Raw genomic sequence first — 18,338 nt, forward strand, 5'->3', positions numbered from 1 at the left:
AAAGTGAGCCATCTGTTCTACAAGAACCCAAAATAGACAGCAGTACAGCATTTATAGTTTAATTATAACCAAGTCACAGCAATGATTTTACAGATAACTGGACTCACTATGTCTGAAAACAGATCCGGATCAAATAGGACTCTCACTGACACTTGTCAGTAATGCACAAGATTCACTTTGTAAATCATGTGAATCATTTCTATAGACTCACTGAAATGATGATTGTGGATTAAACAGATCTGCAGCAGCACAAGCGTAGCATTAGTCTCCAATGTATGGAAAGTGTAATGTGAAAATTTGACTATTTATGTGGATATACTATCTGTAGTCTCTCTCTGATGCCTCAAAGTAAAAATAGTGTAACTGATATGTTCAGTGTTGCATATCATTACACTATTGTAATCATTACAGTAGTTTAATCTTCAGACACAACTGCGAAAGCACCATCAGTCATTTCTCCCTTATCCCCAATCTGTACTAAACCCTCTCAAAAGGTCAATCATAATAGTAAGGCCAATAAAATAACTTTCACTCGTGTAGCCAATTACCTTTATTTGGTTAACTTAAGCCATTTCTATTGATTGTATTTTATCAGTTTGTTCATATTTTCCATCTGGATACCACTGTGTTTATTTTTTAAGATATACTATGCAGAATTTTACTATAAAATAAAAAAAGTGTAGGCTCATTCAGAAGCTCCATGTGGTGGTGTATTTTTCTGCAGAGACATTGCCCTGTGCTGATGTTTTCGAATTTTATTTTCTGTGGTCGGGACATTTATGTTTGTGTACCCCCACAGCATTCAGGCGAGGAAGGAGCTAAAAAGGTAACATCAGGTGCCAGACCCTAAGCAGCAGGCATCCAAGACACATGAAAACATGCAAATCTAGCAAGGCGTAAAGCCAAACGAGTGAATCTGGGGTTGGCTTTACACTTTTGCTGGCGACCATGTTACACAGTAACAGACAATCCTGCACAGTTAACCTCTAAGCGAAAAGATTAACTGGTGGGTTAAACTGTGTTAATTTTGCAGAGTATGCTTAACAGTTGTTTCTCCCATTGGTTCAGGTGTAAAAACGTGGAGGTACCTGTAGAAAAAATCTACAATAAGAGCCAAAGGGACAAGTTCGCCTGGGCCATCGACATGACAGAGGCAGACTTTGAGTTCTAACTTTAAACTTCTGAAACTCCAGTCTTGTTAGCCGATGCAATTAAGGAACCATTCACTTTGTAATACATACAGAACTTTAATATTTCATTCATAATACGTTCATGGACTACTGATGGTGTACTTCGTAAAACTGTGTGACGTGTTTTGTTTGCTTGCTGTTCGTTTCTGCTTTTGGCACTTAATTTTGTTTTGTTTGTAAATTTTGTGTTTGCACTAATTTGAATAAAGGTTCCTACCATGCAGTGATGTGACACACTTTTGAGTGGACATTCTTGCAAATACCTGATTCCGAATACAATAAATGTGATTTAAAAAACATCTTATCAGCCATTATAGAATGTTAACTTCTAAGTCTGTCATTCCAATACATTATGAACAATATAGACCAGAAAACATGCAACAAATTCTAGACATTCCAGATAATTTGCATGATAAAATACAACTCTGGTTTAAAAAAATAAATACAGAAAACACTGAGCACCTAGTAGTTATTTGCATTTTTAAAAATTCACTCAGCACCTGGCTAAATATTAAGTGTGTAATACATGACAGACAGCATTGTATTAAATACCTTTAATAGAAGAAAATCAGTTGAAATTGGAATGCATCCCACACCTTGGTAGTAACAATGCTACTTGTAAATCACTACAGGCTTCTCACTGTGCCCGTTTCCCGTGTTGGTAGGGATGGAGGTTCTACTGGCCTGTAAGGCTGCGGATTGTACTTCTCAGCACAGGCTGTGGCCAAACTGTCCCCATCAGCCATCACCGCATGGGATTTAATTAATTATGCAATATGATGGCAGCGAGATAACCTCCGGGTCGGTGCACAAAAATCCATAAGTTGCATTTTCGCACATGAGCACTTACAGTTCTGAAGGGCATATCACACTATTCTAGCTTACAAATAACGTTCAACTTTTCAAGTCATTACATAACTGTAACCGTTTATCACAATATTCAATATATAAAAAAGCATTTCACACAACGACACACCAAATCAATAGAAGTCATTTTCAGAATGGAAAAGTCTGCTGCTCCTGAATAAAGGACCGACTTCACACCATGTTTCTTAGGAACCTGTGGACAGACAAAACAAATGATCTGTGTTGTAGTGTCAAAGAGGAGGGTGAATTCAACACGAAATACCTTAAAGATTAACTGAGATATGTAAAACTAATGGCAAGAGACATGCATCCAATCTTATATGTCTAGACCTAGGATTCATGAGTCCATCAGGAAGACAGACAAAACTACACAGCTCTAGGCTTATAGGAGGGCATGAATAACTCTTCCAAAAGCTAGCTGGGTCTACGGCTTACCTTCATTATGAGCCTTGACCCTCTTTAGCCTTTTCCGGTGCCGCCTCAATCTCTTCAACACCAGCCTGGGTCATCAGGTCAGCAATGTTCTTCTCCAAGTCATCAATGCGCGTGCTCATCTCATCAAGTGGAGAAGCAGTTAAGGCACATACTTAGTAATAACTCTCAAAGTTGGTCTTTAATGGGCGAAATGTCCAGGTCAGTCTGTCATTCCATACTTTGATTATGAAAGTACAGTGAAGAGGATTTGAAAGAGATGAGAATGCTGGAAATAACAATTGAACCTGAATGCATTTAATCAATGAAAAATTGATTACTGGCATTATAAATCATTAGACAGGATATTCCTCCCGATGATTTGGTCTGACATGGTCTGAAATTTGTCTTGCATCTGTTGCAGCAGTGTCTGGACCTGTGAAACAAACACAAACACTGTAAGTGCAACAATAAATACACAAATGAACAAACTGATTTAAATTGGTTCACTTAAGATGGCAGCCTAACATTAAAAACACATTACCAGTTTATTTTGAGGATGACACAATCGAAAGGATTTAAGCAGTGACATCAGTGGACTTTTCACTATTAACACCACCACAGAAAAACATCTGCACTCCCACTCTAATGCACCATGCTTGTGGTCTATTAATAACTTCAAAAGGCAGTACATCAGTGTTAACAAAAGTATCTAGTTTCCTTGACAACAATGTAAAAGCTTAGTAACCACAGGATGTGATTCTTTTATGCACTCTGATGAGCATACTGCAGAACAATGAGCGCACCATGAAAATCATACTACTGTGTATTGGTGCATTTTGGTGCATTGATGACCATCACATAATGTGGCTCTATAACAGTTGTGTCTTAAGTTGTGTTTGTATTCTTCACATGCCAGAGACTTGAGGTTAATAGACATCCTGATCTCAAGAGGCAAAATGATAAAATGAAAGCTGAGATATATAAATAGAAAATTTCCATAACTAGGCATCCTTGAGGAAAATGTTTGGAGGGGGTTTTCTGTGAATACAAAACTCTGGAAATAATAAATAATAAGAATAATGGAAAAGAAGAAAAAAAAAGCTACCAGAGAGGACTGGTAAAGATTTGGGAGGGTAACTGAAGTTGTCTACTAGTGCTCATCTCCATGACAACACTCAGAAACATAACCCAGCTCCCTTTGCCGTGTATTAGAATAAGTAGAATTATATATTATATTTCACAATGAACTGTGCGAGTTTACTGAGTGAAACTGCTAATTATTCAATATGATGGAAACTACTATTAAGAAAGGGCGTTTCAACAGAGGTAACGTTACCCAGATGTAATGTTAAGGGGGTTACTCGGTTGTGATTTGGTGATGTCATGTGAAAGCCCAACTGACCATTACTGTTACATAACGTGCTAAACAAAAGTCAGGACCTTTTAGCTTCACCAAACATCTGAAACACACCGAGTTCACGAACCTACTTTATTATAGAAACAAATAAATAACACGAAATGCCTCTCAGGTTAAGCTTTTCTTGCAAACTAGCTAGCGATAGCATGCAACTGCTAGCATTCACTGCTGTAGCTAACGCTAGCTTGCCATCACGGTCACGACTTACCACATTGGTGAGGTCCTGCACCGACTTAGGGTCCGTCTCTGCCATGTTGTGGTGTAAATGATTACCAGTGCCTGAACAATACTAACACTCCAACAGCTTTCTGCCGATTATTTTCACTATCGGGTTGGTAACTGTTCGAAATAGATACCAGTCCGCTTGCACCACCCACCGCAGAGTCAGCTGTTCCACAACACGGGGAGTCTCGCGAGAGCTTCGTCACGGTGCTAAGAAATGTGGAATATTGAGTTTTGAATGAGGAGCTGTAAAGCACTTAGTAGTTTTGTTTCCCTTTATGGCCTCAAGAAGCCCATAAAAGGCATTCATGCAAAGCATCTGTTCCCTAGAGGCTGCCTCCCATTAAGCGCCCTGCATGTTTAATGCTAGTATTGTAAAACTTAAAGCAGTAATAACTCTTTCTATTTCTATGCAGTGAACAATGTATCTGTGCGCGCGTGAGTATGTGTGCTTGCAAGTATGCGCGTGCACCACTCTCCTCACTTGAGCACGAGCTGGGATTGGAAAGTTAGAGCTGGAAGGGAAGTCAGTGTGTTTTGGTTCTGACGCTGAAACATCCGCGTGAGTGCTTTCTGATAAGGTGGACGAAAGTGAATGAAGGCGGCTGGTAAGTAAAGTTGGAAATTAAACCTATAACACATGTAAAACGTTAAATGTTACATTCTGCTACTCAGACAAACATGAATACACTATCAGAGGCGATATATATTCAGAGCGGGGGGCATTGTACGTGTTGTGAGCGCGCTGTTTTTAAAAACTAAATTAGAGCAAAGACGCAGAGGACGTTTGGTTTGGGTTTTAAAGTTTAGCTCAGAGATAAATTCGACACTTCACACGTCAAACATACTTTGTATACTAATATCAGTCTATTACAGTGTAACCAGACGGTGTTATAGCTTTCTTTGTGTGCTGTTACTGTAGCTCCCCCGCAGTACTCCAAAATTGATGCCTGTACGTTCAGGCATGTTAGTGACCCAACCCCATGAAGCTATGCTTTGCTTGCATAACAGCCCATATTGCTTACTAGAGGTGGCCCAGCACATTGGGCTACTGTTGTGTAGGTGTGATGGTTTCCTCACACAGCTAGGCAGAAGGAAATAGCTGAGGACACCTTGGATTGTTGAATTCTTGAGTAATGTTTAACTGTAGGAAACTTGTAAAGACTCTCTTTATGGGTTGTGTTTGATTGCTGCTCTGCAGTGTTGCATTCACTGTGCATTGATAATAATCTGAGCTTTTTAGATGCTTTACAGAAATGACAAGTAGAGATACACTGAGGTGTAGATAACCTGAACATTCTTTTGCTCAGTCTGTCTGGCTCTGCCCTCCAAAAGCAGTGGGTTCTTGACTGGAGTATAAAATCCTATGTCTTTACTTACAGCTGAGTTATGTAAAATAACAGGTGTCTAATGAGTAATCAGACCCTCCGCTTTCTAGATGACTCTTGGGGCTCCAAGTACAGCTTCATCTCCTGTTGTGTTGCATTAGCCTACTATCAGCAATCACACCCTGAGTGTGATTTTAAAAAAAAAGAAGTTGCTACCAGTGAAGTTTTTTTTCTGTCAGTGCTGAAGTACTTCTTAGTGTTTTGACTGGCTCTCTAAGCCATACTGAGTGACCTGTCAGCTGATACACACTGCCAAATATGTATGGGAGCAAAGGAGTTCATATTCACGCTGGCTCTCAGAATTAAACCTGACAATGAAAATCACACTGTGTTAAGTGGCACTGTTGTTATTACACAGTCACAAGAAGAACCACACAGTCATACAAGAAGCGCATCACACCGATTTCCTGTGCGTCTCACTGTTTACTCAGATTTTGTGGGTCATGGTGTTGTGTACATAGCAACATACTGGCTCTTCAATCAAACGTGACCACATGCTATTCCCATTTCCAAGGAGCTGTTTATCGGCATTACAAAATCACATTGTCTGAAATGTAATGAACTCCTCTGTTTGTTCTGCAGGGTGCTCTGGAGAAAAAGGGGAATTACTAACCTTTAGTAAATGATGTTATTATCCACTCAAGAACACCTGCAAACGCTTGGCACAACACACCACAATTGTAAGGATTAAAGTATCTGAGCAAGGTGTGTTGCAGACAGGACAACTTAGTAATAATACCTGTTCAATTGTGAAAAAACTCAGAGTGTATTTGCAGTCAAAGAGAAGTCAGTTAGCAGGAGGAGCTTGCACACAAGCTTGCTTTTTGACTTGTTATCTCCACAGTGTGGCAGCTAATAGTAAAACCCTCCTATCATGGACATCTCACCAGTGACCCCAATACCTGCCTGTCATCTTTACCTTCATCAGCTATTGGCTATTTAACCTTTCCTTGCACTCTGCTTGCTAGGGATAGACCGATATGGATTTTTTAGGGCCAATGCCGATACCAATTTTTTTCCATCACCCTTAGCCGATGACCGATTATGGACTGCTGATTTTCTTGAGCCGATATTTGGGGCCGATACTGCTTTTGCTCCCTAAATTTACATCAAAAAAATGACACAATGAAAATATTACAGGTCTCAAGTTTAAAATAAGAAACATTTATTGAACAGTAAAAAATACTAAAACAAGATGGAAAGTTGAGGTAGAACAGGTAGAATATTATTATTATTATTATTATTATTATACATTCAAATAAAAAAAAGAGTTCAGTGCTCCTAAATCTTCTAGTAATGTCTTTATAAAATAAACAAATTTAAGCTGAAGCATAAATAAAACAACAACTACTGTACACAGTAGAATTCGCTGCATGTGCGCTGCAGGGTCTTCCGGCAACCTAGAGCTGCCCGTGGATGCCTGTCTGTAAATCATGCCGGGAAAAATAAATCCGCAAACCCACGTGTGTATCGGCCGATGCCGATACAAGTAAAAAAACTCAAATATCGGCCCGATATATTGGCCGGCCGATGTATCGGTCTATCCTTACTGCTTGCTCTTTCTGTGTGGGACGTTTCCACATCTTTGACTTCAATTCCCCACCTGTCATTCCCGTCTGAATGTTAACTCATAAAGCACACATCTGAACCTTTCCGTAAATTTGTGAGCCTGAATTAGCGCTAATGTCTTTGGAAAGATAGAAAAAAGTTATTTGCACAGCCCAGGTGCAGGTGTGTCTGCACAGCTATAATATTCCTACAGTATAATCAGTCACTAATTGAAATTATATATGATTATTCCAGCCCTCTATTATAAAATAACTACTTTGATGCTTATTCTGTGTCTCTGAGTCCTGCACAATTTAATAATTGGTGTGTTCTACTTGTGTGACTAATTGATGATGGCTGATTGTTGGCAGGCAGAGAGGTAGAGCTGTTAAGTAGTGTACATGTATAATATCATTGTTGGTCATTTGCAATACTTCTGTTTACAGTCAGTGTTTGTACAGAGGGTAGTTGTCACAATATCGGCATGTCTAGCTTTGATACAATACCTTGATAAATATCAGTAGCGGATACCATTTTTCAAAACTACTTCTGAGTTCACTGTTGAGGTTCTAGAGTCCACTTGAGAATTTAAATATTCTTATCAGTCTTTAACATACACAACAGCAGCGACAGGATACAGGATTCAGCCCTTGACAATGCTCTTCCTACTGTGCTTCAAAGACTGTTGAACTATCATGTGAGTGCAGACGTTTCTCTGTAGCTGCTGTACAAATTTATCTAAGACAACATTTCTTACTGTTTTGAAGGTGACCATGCCAGTACTTTCCCAATTCTTTACATTTTGTTAAGATAACAACCAGCCCTTGGAAAATCAGTCAGAAAACAGAGTTTGACTTGCTGACTGGTCTTAGTGTGTCAAAACACATGTAATTCATTACATTTTAGATTATTGTTTTATTCATTTATTAAAACGTGGCAAATTAAAGCTTAACAATTTCTTTACTTTTCTTCATTGCTTTTCAGAATTAATCTATGGAGCAAATTATGAGATAGATTCTTTAACACGCAGTGCATGCAGTAAATGTATGCAATGCGCAGTCATGTACCTGCTGTACAGGCAGAGGTGGTCACACTTGACGACATAGGTTATGTGAACATAACCAGTGCAACACACATACTGCATCTATGTGCTATTGGGCACGACCACCGAAAATGTTAGTCATATTTACTTTTATGTGTCGAGGTGGAGTCTGAAAATTTACCTGTGTTTTTCCCACTGTGACATGTCAAAGTGTCTTCAGTGAAAACAGCCTATTGGTCTGATGTTTCTTATAGGCTACATTTTATTTTCTTTTAAGATATATTAAAGTTTGTATAGGTCTTACCGTTCAGCCATTCAGCCAGAGCCATCATTTCGTTTTAATGAGATTTGCTTGTGGTGTGAGAGAGCATTGTGTAGTCAGCAGGGACAGCAATTTAAAACAAACTGGCCCATACATAACTGAGGTATTTTAATTTAGCGTAATAAGTTTTACTGCTGATGGGCTCTTGGGAATCCTAATTTCAGGCCTTGTTATTGACCTGTGGCTACCTCAGAACATCCACTGCTGATAACTGCTGAACTCCCATTATGTTTTGTCACATTGCCTCCTTCCAGGTGCAACTTTAGACCCCTTGGACACCCCTGAGCTTCTCTCGGCGTGATGGATGCAGAGGTGGTTCTGAAGGAGGAGGACTTGGAGGGCTCGTGGACGCTGCTCTCTTGGATGGCGTCCTGCGTCATGGTGTTCGGGGGAGCCCTGCCCTATGTCCCACAGTACCAGGATATCCAGAGGAGCAGCAACAGCGAGGGCTTCTCCACAAGAGTCTGCCTGGTGCTGCTCATAGCCAACATCCTGCGCATTTTTTTCTGGTGAGAAAGAGAGAGAAAAGCCTGTGCTTTCATTTGATATGGGTTTTTATCTGTCTTTTTTCCCCTTTAAAAGGCACAGGCCATTTACAGGGTCATTCCTCAGATCTGTCTTGGTGTCAGAAATTAATGGAATAGGAATGGAATCAGAATGAAGATTCATTATATAATCTGAGCCATACGCCGTTCACTTTGAGGCTTCCGCTCAAATTGTTTTACACATCAGAGAGCACAGGTCATGGTTCGGACTGAAGAGGACGGAAGAGTGAATTTAATAGATTCTTTATAGAATCTGGTTGGAACATTGTATTATTTATAAGGTCTTTCTGTGCCGCTTACAGCCTGTGTGACATTTCTTATAATAAAACCTGTACTATTGAATAGTGTAGTATAGTGTGGTAACTGTGATGTACACATACCTTCTTTATTTGTTGTTATTATCCTTACTTTTATCACAAAGGCAATATTAATCTGTATTCTGTAAATTCTCTCCCATGTCAACCCTTCTCTAAGCTCTGGAAGTTAATTTGTGTTTTGGTTGCATCCTTGCAGGATAGGGAAGCAGTTTGAGCTCACCCTGCTGCTCCAGAGCGTGGTGATGATCCTCACCATGTTCGCCATGCTCCACCTGTGCTGCACGGTCCAAAACACCAACCAAGTGAGCACCAAGCAACACCGACTTTTAGGTAACCACTTCCAAAGCCTTCTCGATGACAACAAACACAACTAACACAATTAAAACTGACCCAGCAACACAATTGTCATGTATATACAGTAATTACAAACCATTTACAACACATCCAGCAAGCCACTTCTCTGTGTCAGCAGTTTAGATGCCAAGTGCTTCAACTCCTACTTCTTGCCAAAAGAGGGGGCCATTGGAAAAGCTTACTGTCAAGGCTGTCGTTTTCAAGATGCCTTACCTCTGACAGCCACTTATATACCACTAATATGATAGTCATTTGCCTTATTCTTTATTGAACTGTTTCTGTAGGCTCCTAGTGTCTAGACAATAAAACAGATGCTGCTGTACACTGGTTTAGTTAAAGCCTGAAGGGTAATGAAAATGTATCATTGATATTGAGATGTGAAAGAAAGTGCAAGGCAAAGCACAAATGTCCTATGGATGTATTAGCTGCTGTACTGTCACACATGAGATTAGTCTATTCTGGGCACGACTGTGTGTGTGTGTGTGTGTGTGTGTGTGTGTGTGTGTGTGTGTGTGTGTGTGTGTGTGTGGAAGGAGGAAGTGGATGAGGCATCGGTGCAGGGTGAGGCGACAACTGGAGATGGGATGGAGAGGGCTGAGATTAAGCATCAGCATCCACTGTTCATCGTGTGTGTGTGTGTGCGTGCGTGTGTGTGTGTGTGTGTGTGTGTGTAGAGAAATAGAGCCCGAGTGTATTTTCAGGGTCACTCTTTATAGGGTGCTGTCTTTTATAGGTAATTGTGTTTTTTACAGACGCTCGAGTTGATTGCTTTTGCAAATGGACTGACAGAAATTCAATCCAAGTACAATTTTTATAAGATAACAGCCCACAGAGGGAAATTGAATGATGGAATCTTGTAATACTCCGAACATGCTGAGCAGAGTGTGTTATTGAAGACATAAATTACAATCAGTGTTTGATTTTCTTGCTGATTGATTTGTAAGGAGTAAAATGCTTCTTTATACAGAGGAAGAGAATGTGTGTCCATTTGTGCCGTCAGTCGCGGTTCTATTAAAGTGACTTTGATTGAGAGATTGCTCACATTTGGACATGAGAGTCATGATCATTTTTATTGCTGGCATCTGTGCTTCTCTTGTCTCTGCGAAGAGCTGGTGTATTACTCATCATGAAACCTTTTTTTTATTAATGCCCACGCTTAAACTTTTTCAATATAATCACTCATGACAACTGGTGGTGGATTGCTTGTTTTCTCTGAGGGTGGATGATTTTCGTGGGCTTTACATCTATCTGATCCCAGTATTTGTACACATGTTGCAAATATATTGGACATTCGTCTGCCTGCGAGCCATGTGTACTCTCTATGTTAAACAGGCTTGGATACGGAGAGTTGATTGATTAAAAGCGATGCAACTCAAGATCAAATATACACATGAGTTTGTCCGTTATGACCCCAGTTACAAAAACACAGCATGACCACCCTCTTACATCAAGCCCCCCTCTCTGAGGGGCGGGCCTGAGGTCTGGTTTCAAAGAGCACGGATATGAAGGGGGATGGTGGGGTCGGGACAAGAATAGATCAGTACAGCCTTTCGTCCCAAATGTCCGCTCCTCCCTCCATCCCTCCATCGCTAAGTCTTTCATACAGATCAGGGTCATCTCTATGCAAAGTAGTTTCTTCTCCCCAAGATGCGTGTTGGCATGATTTCGAACTATTTTTGAAGATCTTTCATGCTGAGCTCTCTTTCCTGTCATCTCTCCGCTACCCACCCAGCATCCTTCTCTGCTCTTTATCTTTCTCTTCCTCCTCCTCCCCTCTTTTTTCCCACCTTCCTCCACTGCTCTTCTTCGCTCTTCTTTCTGTCTTTCTGTTGCTGTTTCATCTGCTCCCACCTCTTCTCCTCCTCCTCTTCTTCCTTCTCTTGACTTCTCCATTCAGAAAGGACATCTGAGACTGAAGTCCATGTGTCGTCTATGATCCTGCTGCCGGTCTGCCAACACCTGTTCCCTACTTACTCACCTCATTTTCCAGTTTCTGCAGACACATAGAAAGAACACAAACTGAAAGAAAAAGGTCAAATTGAGAATTCGGCTACTTGTCACTTGTCTGTGCAACTTCTGCTGCTGATTCCTGTACCTGGTATGCCAGCCTTACACCAAACAACTTTTCAAACAACTGTGGCAGACAGATTTCCAATGACGGTATAAAAGATTCACTTCAGTTGGTGTGCACTTCCGTGATTTCCATCATTTGCTGTAAGGTGGTCATAAAACTCAGTCCAGGCAGTCTTATGTCAGCTGTTTGCCCGTCTTGACATCCGACAAAATCAAATGTTTAATGGTTTTTAGTTTTGGCTTATGCAGATAGTGAAGTTCAGTGACTTGAACATTGTCAACATTCAATAGCTGCGCTCTCCTCAGCACCAAACAGAGAGCAGCAAACTGGGTAGACAATTAAGAGGGGACTCCTGGGGGTTGCAAGAATGTGAACAAGTCTTGGTTCTCTTGGTTGTGGAAAAGGAGGAGAAACTGTGGAGCGATAAGGGGGCGTAATTTCATTCGGCATGTATCTGATCCACCACCCAGCACTTTTTTTAGTGAGAAATCTTCATTATTGAAAGGATTCGCCTCTCATTCCTCTGGTCTCCTCCCACAAAGTTGCACAGTTAACCAACAGAGGCTGGTAGCAAGTTGAGGCAACAAAATCCAAAATGTAAAGTTTATATTCATGGGTTATATTGATGCCAAATCGATGACGATAGTGTCAACGTCTGACACCTTATATCTTCTGTTTCTAAAGTTATGTGTTTTTGCGGACACATAGGAATTGTCAATATGTCATATTTTCTGAAGAGAGTTTGGTATAATATATTCCACTAGGAGCAGGGTGGAATATAATCTCAAAAGAATCTAGTTTTATCCTGACCCTGCAAGATTCCCAGTCTGCAAAATCTTACTAAAGATTCACATTATCTTTAGATGTAAGAGTTTGTCAGACTTTAGCCTTTTCAAAGTCTTTTTAAAGTCTTCTGGTATCTGGTAGGCATTACATTCTGTTGTTGCTGATTTTGCAGATTTCCTTTTACCTTCTCTGGTTTCCTTTTTCCACACTTGTCAAGGCATCTCTGGCCATTTGTGTATTGCAGCAGTTGTTTTCTATATTTCAGGAACATAAGTCTGCTGAATGCTGTTTTGTTTATCACCTAAGGCTGTTCATTGTAGTGCTGACTAAATCTGGCGCGCTGCCTTGATTCATGTGAGGTCCAACGAAGCTTTCTTTCTGCAACATACAGCTGCCGTTGCATTGTTGCAGTGCTCCTAAATGCTTTGACATAAGCTGAATATGCTCGAAAGAATCATATTCAATTGGTTGGCCTGCTGGTCTGCTTTTTTACTTGTTTACTGTTGTTTCAATCCATGGTACGTTTACATAATGCTTTCCTCAACAAAGTGTAGGTGTTTATGGTTGTTGCCAGGAAACAGTTTTGGAGCCCTTTCTGATATATGCAGGGAAATGGAAAACAATGTACAGGTGGAGCCTTGTTAGCATGATTGAGAGGAGTGTGGTGCACAAGGAAGCAAACAACGAGCGCCCCTCTTCCAGAAACTTAGGAAAGAAATGTGTATGAAGTTGTTGTTATATTATTTTATTCTCATGCAGCAGTGAGGTATTTTTGACTCTCGAACGAACAGCACCACAGTCTGGCTTGAGCTGATCTCAGACCTTTTCAGGTTAGACACTCTCTTGTTCATACCTGACAAAGCTTTTTTGTTGTTGATGTTCACATTGAAGTGGTTTAACACTGTAAATTGCTCGACTGCTCTACTAAGGAAACACTACCCATAGGGCAGGCATCACCCGACATGAACACACTGGAGTGTAGAATTTTTTTTTTTAAGAGCTCCTTTTTCATTTAAGTGGAAACTCAGAGAAAATCAACATCATTAGACTGGAATTTAATTTTCCAGCAAGGTCACCTTCTTTATCATAAATGAGTCTGTGTAGGTATGGACTGGGTAGATTAAATGTGTGTGTGTGTGTGTGTGTGTGGGTGTGTGTGTGGGTGTGTGTGTGTGAGATGGTATACTCTGCTGTAGCTCTTTGCCTTAATTTGGTGATGGTGCTGTACGTAGAATGAAAGATCAGCAAGAGCAGAAGCTGTGTCTGATCCCTGTCAGCACTGTTACAGAGCCCATTACAAGTTACATGTCATGCTTCACATACTCACCAGCAAGGTAAAACTCCATATTTGATACTGAAAAATCAGTTGCACATTAATTCAGTGGTGAAAATATGTTCAAATTTAATTCACAGCGAGGCACGAGTTATCATCTCTAAAGAATATTTACAATCCAAGAAACCAAATAAAAGTATAACGTAGATGACTCATACATTAAAACCGGAGCCAGTGTGCTTCATCCGCAGAGTCTTTGTAATGGTCTCTACGCTGAGCTGACTCAGAGTTATGACTTTGCAGTGACTTCCAGTGGCTGCCCCAGGGTGCCACATTAACAGTCCCGGCCTTATGATACAGGGATTCAGAGGCTGATAGGGGGGCAAAGGGAGAGATAATGTTCAAAGACAAATGTGACCTCAGGCTAGATGTCAGGCTTGGTGCAATGAAAGTGGGGAGTTACTTTGAACAAAGTGAAAGTAGAGAATGCAAGGACTGGGGAAACAGGGTAAAAGCAAATGAGGAAATTCTTCATTCATTTAGTATTTTGTGAATTATTTGAATTTAAATATTAATAGAATATATGAGTTGGGTTGATTTAAGCAACCAGAAGGTTAACTGTAAATCATACAGAGAGTTGGACAACATCCTCCTCTGCTGGTCGGAGTGGGTATAGTACAACCTGGCTATTTTAACACATTTGATCTCATCTCTAAAGGTATTTTTTATTTTCTGTTTTATATCTTTATCATTATTTTTCACATTTAACCAGCCAACGCTCTCGCCCACGACACCGCTTTATGAGTCACTTAGCAAAGAGCCACAATTGCTGTTTAACATCCCGTTTGTGGGAGCCAGCCAGAGCTCACCAGACCATAAACAGAAGGAGAGATGGGACTCTTGATAGCTTGTGTGGACCCTGCGGTCATCCTTAAAACCGTCAGCACTCAAGTGGTGAAAGCAATTTCAATTTGCACTAGATAACCTCTTCAGCAGAGGTTAGACGGAGCAGACACTGGGGTGCGTGATAGGAATTGTTTAAAGGATGGGTGCTGAGTCGGTGGCTTATTCATTGTCTTAACTTTCATTCTGCTTTTATTTACCCAGGCTAGAAAAGATCACATACTTTCTGCAACTTATTGCCACATTTATCTACACCATAACTGTTCTATACAGCCACAGCCCTCTGCTGCTCTGTACGGAGTAGTGGTAACACACTGGAGTAATTGAGGACCAAATTATTTGAATCAATCGACTACACACAACAACTGCTTGGGGCTCAGTACTTTTTTTTTTCTCAAAGACAACTTGAAGAGGAGAGAAAGCTGAATAATTTATTTTTTCACTTCCAACTCTCATATTTTACCAGATGGCACCCAGACTTGAACCTTTAACTTCCCTGTCTTGAGGCTGCTGCTTGGGCTAAGTACACTACAGTCCGCATCACACCCTCACACCGCATTAGTCAGTTATGACCCTCAGTCAGTGCACCACTTTGAAGGTGAAAGTGTTTGCGTTCTCTCAGATTAATGTGTGACTTCTGACTGCATTTGAAGACGAAAATCTGAGCTAAAACGAATGTGCGTGGTGTGTTTTTGTATGTGTGTGTGTGTGTGAGAGAGAGTTTTTTCTTGTGTCTAATAGGCTGTAAATGTCTGTTTTGTGCGCTTGCAGATAGCCTGTGTGTTGCATTTGTTTCTGAATTTGACCCAATAAACTGTCACAGTAGCGTAATTACTGAATGGTGCAGTGCAGAGTTTGATGACTCTGCCACTCACCCTTATCTGCAATACTCAGGCAGCAGTGCAGCAGGACAAATCAGGTGTAACAAACAGAAGCACACGCACACACACGCACGCACACACACACACACTGACACAAAGACAGACGCTGTGCAACTCGACCAATTGCATTTACATATCTTACAATACATGGAAAAGAGTTCTGCGTACTTTCAACGTCAAGTGTGTTTAATTAAACCCCTGATAACAGCAAAGTTTAATTAGCAAGTCAAATGAAGTCAGGTAGGTGAGAGGTGCTTTATTAGCAGTCGAGCATATTGGATTACTTGGGCAGAATATTTAAAAAAAATGAATAATAATATAACATGCCTCAGAGGGACTATTTGCAGAGATAATTTTTTTTGCTCGTAAGTTTTCACAGAAGCTCGCAGAAGAGCCGCAGCGTGAGAACATTTCCCTAAGATAAGTTTTGTAATTACCTTTTGGATGTTGTAAGCTGTTTTCCCAGTCATTGTTGTGCCTGGTGTGTCTCTTAAGTGTGTGATACATTTGGCAGTGGGAGCTGTGGCGTGATGGGGGATAGAAAAACAAGAAAATTGAGGAGCAACTCTCGCTTTTGTCTGATCGCTAAGGCGGTCATGCTGCCCTCAGGGGCTATTTGTTGTGCTCATGCTCTGAAATACATTATGTATCTGTGAGGACTACTTCTGATATTCTCCAAAGTGTGTGTATGTGTGTGTGTTTGTTGTACATGATATAATACACAAACCTAAATTAATGATGGCTGTATTCCTTTTAGTGGCAGGGTCTTAGTATTATGCATACTGGCTTACTGGGACACATGAATAAAACAGCATTATCATTAAAGTTATTAAAGGAATACTTCACACACAAAATAACAATTTGTTTATTAATTACTCAGCCCATCTTTCCTCCTATGACAAGTCAAAGTGTCTGCTGTTTGTGTCCCGCCGTTGTGCTTCATAGTTCATCGTTAGTCTACTCTACTCTCAAATTTCACATTTAAAATTTTCATTCATTTTTTGCCCCCGAGCTACTGTGGTAAATTATACGTAAGGGTCTCATTTTTGACTGTGTATTATTGCTTCTGCACTGAACACATTTTTTGATTCCCACTCTCAAATCTCAAATGACTAATGTTCCCACAAGCACATAAACACACCAGCTACAGAACTTTTAATAATAAATAAGCTTGGACTTAAAAGAAAAACTTTCACAAAAGTTTCAACAAGTTGATAAGCTCTTCCATACCCACTGTTAAATCCAATTAGACCTCTACTCAGGACTGTATGGGTTTGTACTGAGCTTGATTGATATCTCTACCCACTACTCTTTTATACACCTGAGAGGGTGGGAAAACTCCACGCCCAGCCTCGACCTGAGCAGCCAAAATAAAGGAAAACATCTGCATTCAGTCAGTTTCATGGAGGGAGACATCAGCCTCAATATCCTTTACTTGTTATAGAAAATAATGTAATGGAGATACTTTTCATCACAGCCAGCCATCTGAGAAAATCAAACAAAATAAAAACTTGCTCTCGGCTCTGTAATCCAAAATTTGATATCGAGTAAATTTCTCAGCTTCTCTCTGAGGGTCTGCCCCGCAACCTTGTGGTTATTTATGGATGTGGGTTAGTAATTCATGAACTTGGCTTTGACCCTGCTGAACTGATTGTGTCAGTCGGGACATTGTGTCGCCTCATTAGACCAGCACTAGAGAGACGACCTGACAAACAGACACCATCTATCACCATCCATCTCCGCCATATAACCCGACAGGTGTGTGTGAGTGAGAGAGAGAGACTGGGTGTTAGGGTATGTGTACCCATCTGTTATGTGTGTGTGTACTGTTTTTTAGTGCGTGTGAGGGAGGGAGTCTCAGGGCATCTGTTTTAGTATGTGGATACCAGATTGTGTGTGTGTGTGTGTGTGTGTGTGTGTGTGTGTCTGACGTGTCGATAAAGACATCCATATATCAGACTGACCAGATGCCTGTTAACTGAACATAAAGTCAATACCTCCTGAGTGCGTGTTAAGTCGATGACGGAGCATCCTCAGCTTGTTTACTGTGGCAGGGCTGCCTGCTTAATATGACCAAAAGTATATCGAATTTTCTCACATGGTTGATAATCTATATGTTTCACTAAATAACGCTGCTATAGTATGTGAAAAGTTTCCTGATACTGACTAAAGCTTGAAGAAACCAGGTTTGTTCAGACTCAAACTGTAGTCTACTCCAAATCGAAAACCTTTTGCTGAGCAGGCACATGTATCTCTGCATAAATCACTAGGGCTGCAACCTAGATTATTTCATTAACAAATAATTGATTGTTGATTAGAGGGTTTTTTTTCACTCTTTTAATATTCTTTCTCATCAGGGCTAGCACCCACAAATGAGAACACGATTGATTGTTGATTAGGTGAAACTCCAGTATTGCTAGGTGCAGTATATTTGCATGTTGGATGGTGTTCTGACGACATCTGCATGAGCCTATAATTTCCTATGCTCTGTGCCCACATGGATATAAGGATGGGAATTGATAAGATTTTATTGATACCAATGCCATTATCAATTCTGCTACTGGTCTAATGTCTTATCAGTGCCCTAATCAATTCCTGGGCAATTTTCTGTGCACAGGTTTTCAGCGTCAATCCAACAGTTTTATTATCTGTGAGTCGGAACACAGTGCTAAGCCTGCCTACAAGGTTCTAATGTTATAGGAAAGAAAGGAAGAGACTTTGTTTGATCATGCAGACCAGTGTTATCCTCCAAATCTCTTGTTTATTAGTAGGGTTGGGTACTGTTCATAATTGAA

The 18,338-nt window shown here is 40.4% G+C and overlaps 3 protein-coding genes across 8 annotated transcripts in view; 2 read left to right on the forward strand and 1 right to left on the reverse strand.

The window, feature by feature from the left end:
• The window catches only part of zgc:173742 (DNA topoisomerase I, mitochondrial), a 47,782-nt gene extending 46,575 nt beyond the window's left edge, over positions 1 to 1,207 (forward strand). For all 5 annotated transcript variants that reach the window (XM_049575399.1, XM_049575398.1, XM_049575402.1 and 2 more), the window contains one exon: positions 1,069 to 1,207. In XM_049575399.1, the coding sequence (XP_049431356.1) occupies positions 1,069 to 1,171 (103 nt within the window). In that variant the 3' untranslated portion in view covers positions 1,172 to 1,207. The remainder of the gene's footprint in view (positions 1 to 1,068) is intronic.
• A 20-nt stretch (positions 1,208 to 1,227) lies between these two features.
• hsbp1b (heat shock factor binding protein 1b) lies at positions 1,228 to 4,297 on the reverse strand. The gene is made up of 4 exons (XM_049575406.1): positions 4,097 to 4,297; positions 2,838 to 2,904; positions 2,493 to 2,619; positions 1,228 to 2,250 (listed from the first exon to the last, which is right to left on the reverse strand). Exons 1-3 carry the CDS (start codon positions 4,139 to 4,141, stop codon positions 2,498 to 2,500), a joined length of 234 nt encoding a protein of 77 aa, XP_049431363.1. The 5' UTR covers positions 4,142 to 4,297; the 3' UTR covers positions 1,228 to 2,250; positions 2,493 to 2,497.
• A 189-nt stretch (positions 4,298 to 4,486) lies between these two features.
• Positions 4,487 to 18,338, forward strand: part of si:dkey-246g23.2 (solute carrier family 66 member 2) — an 81,573-nt gene continuing 67,721 nt past the window's right edge. Inside the window, exons 1-4 of one of the 2 annotated variants that reach the window (XM_049575405.1) lie at positions 4,487 to 4,718; positions 6,081 to 6,203; positions 8,665 to 8,919; positions 9,469 to 9,602. In XM_049575405.1, coding sequence (XP_049431362.1) covers positions 8,711 to 8,919; positions 9,469 to 9,602 — 343 coding nt within the window. In that variant the 5' untranslated portion in view covers positions 4,487 to 4,718; positions 6,081 to 6,203; positions 8,665 to 8,710. The remainder of the gene's footprint in view (positions 4,719 to 6,080; positions 6,204 to 8,664; positions 8,920 to 9,468; positions 9,603 to 18,338) is intronic. The other variant, XM_049575404.1, reaches the window with a different exon arrangement.

Source organism: Epinephelus fuscoguttatus, linkage group LG4, assembly GCF_011397635.1.
Source record: "Epinephelus fuscoguttatus linkage group LG4, E.fuscoguttatus.final_Chr_v1".
NCBI lineage: Eukaryota > Metazoa > Chordata > Actinopteri > Perciformes > Serranidae > Epinephelus > Epinephelus fuscoguttatus.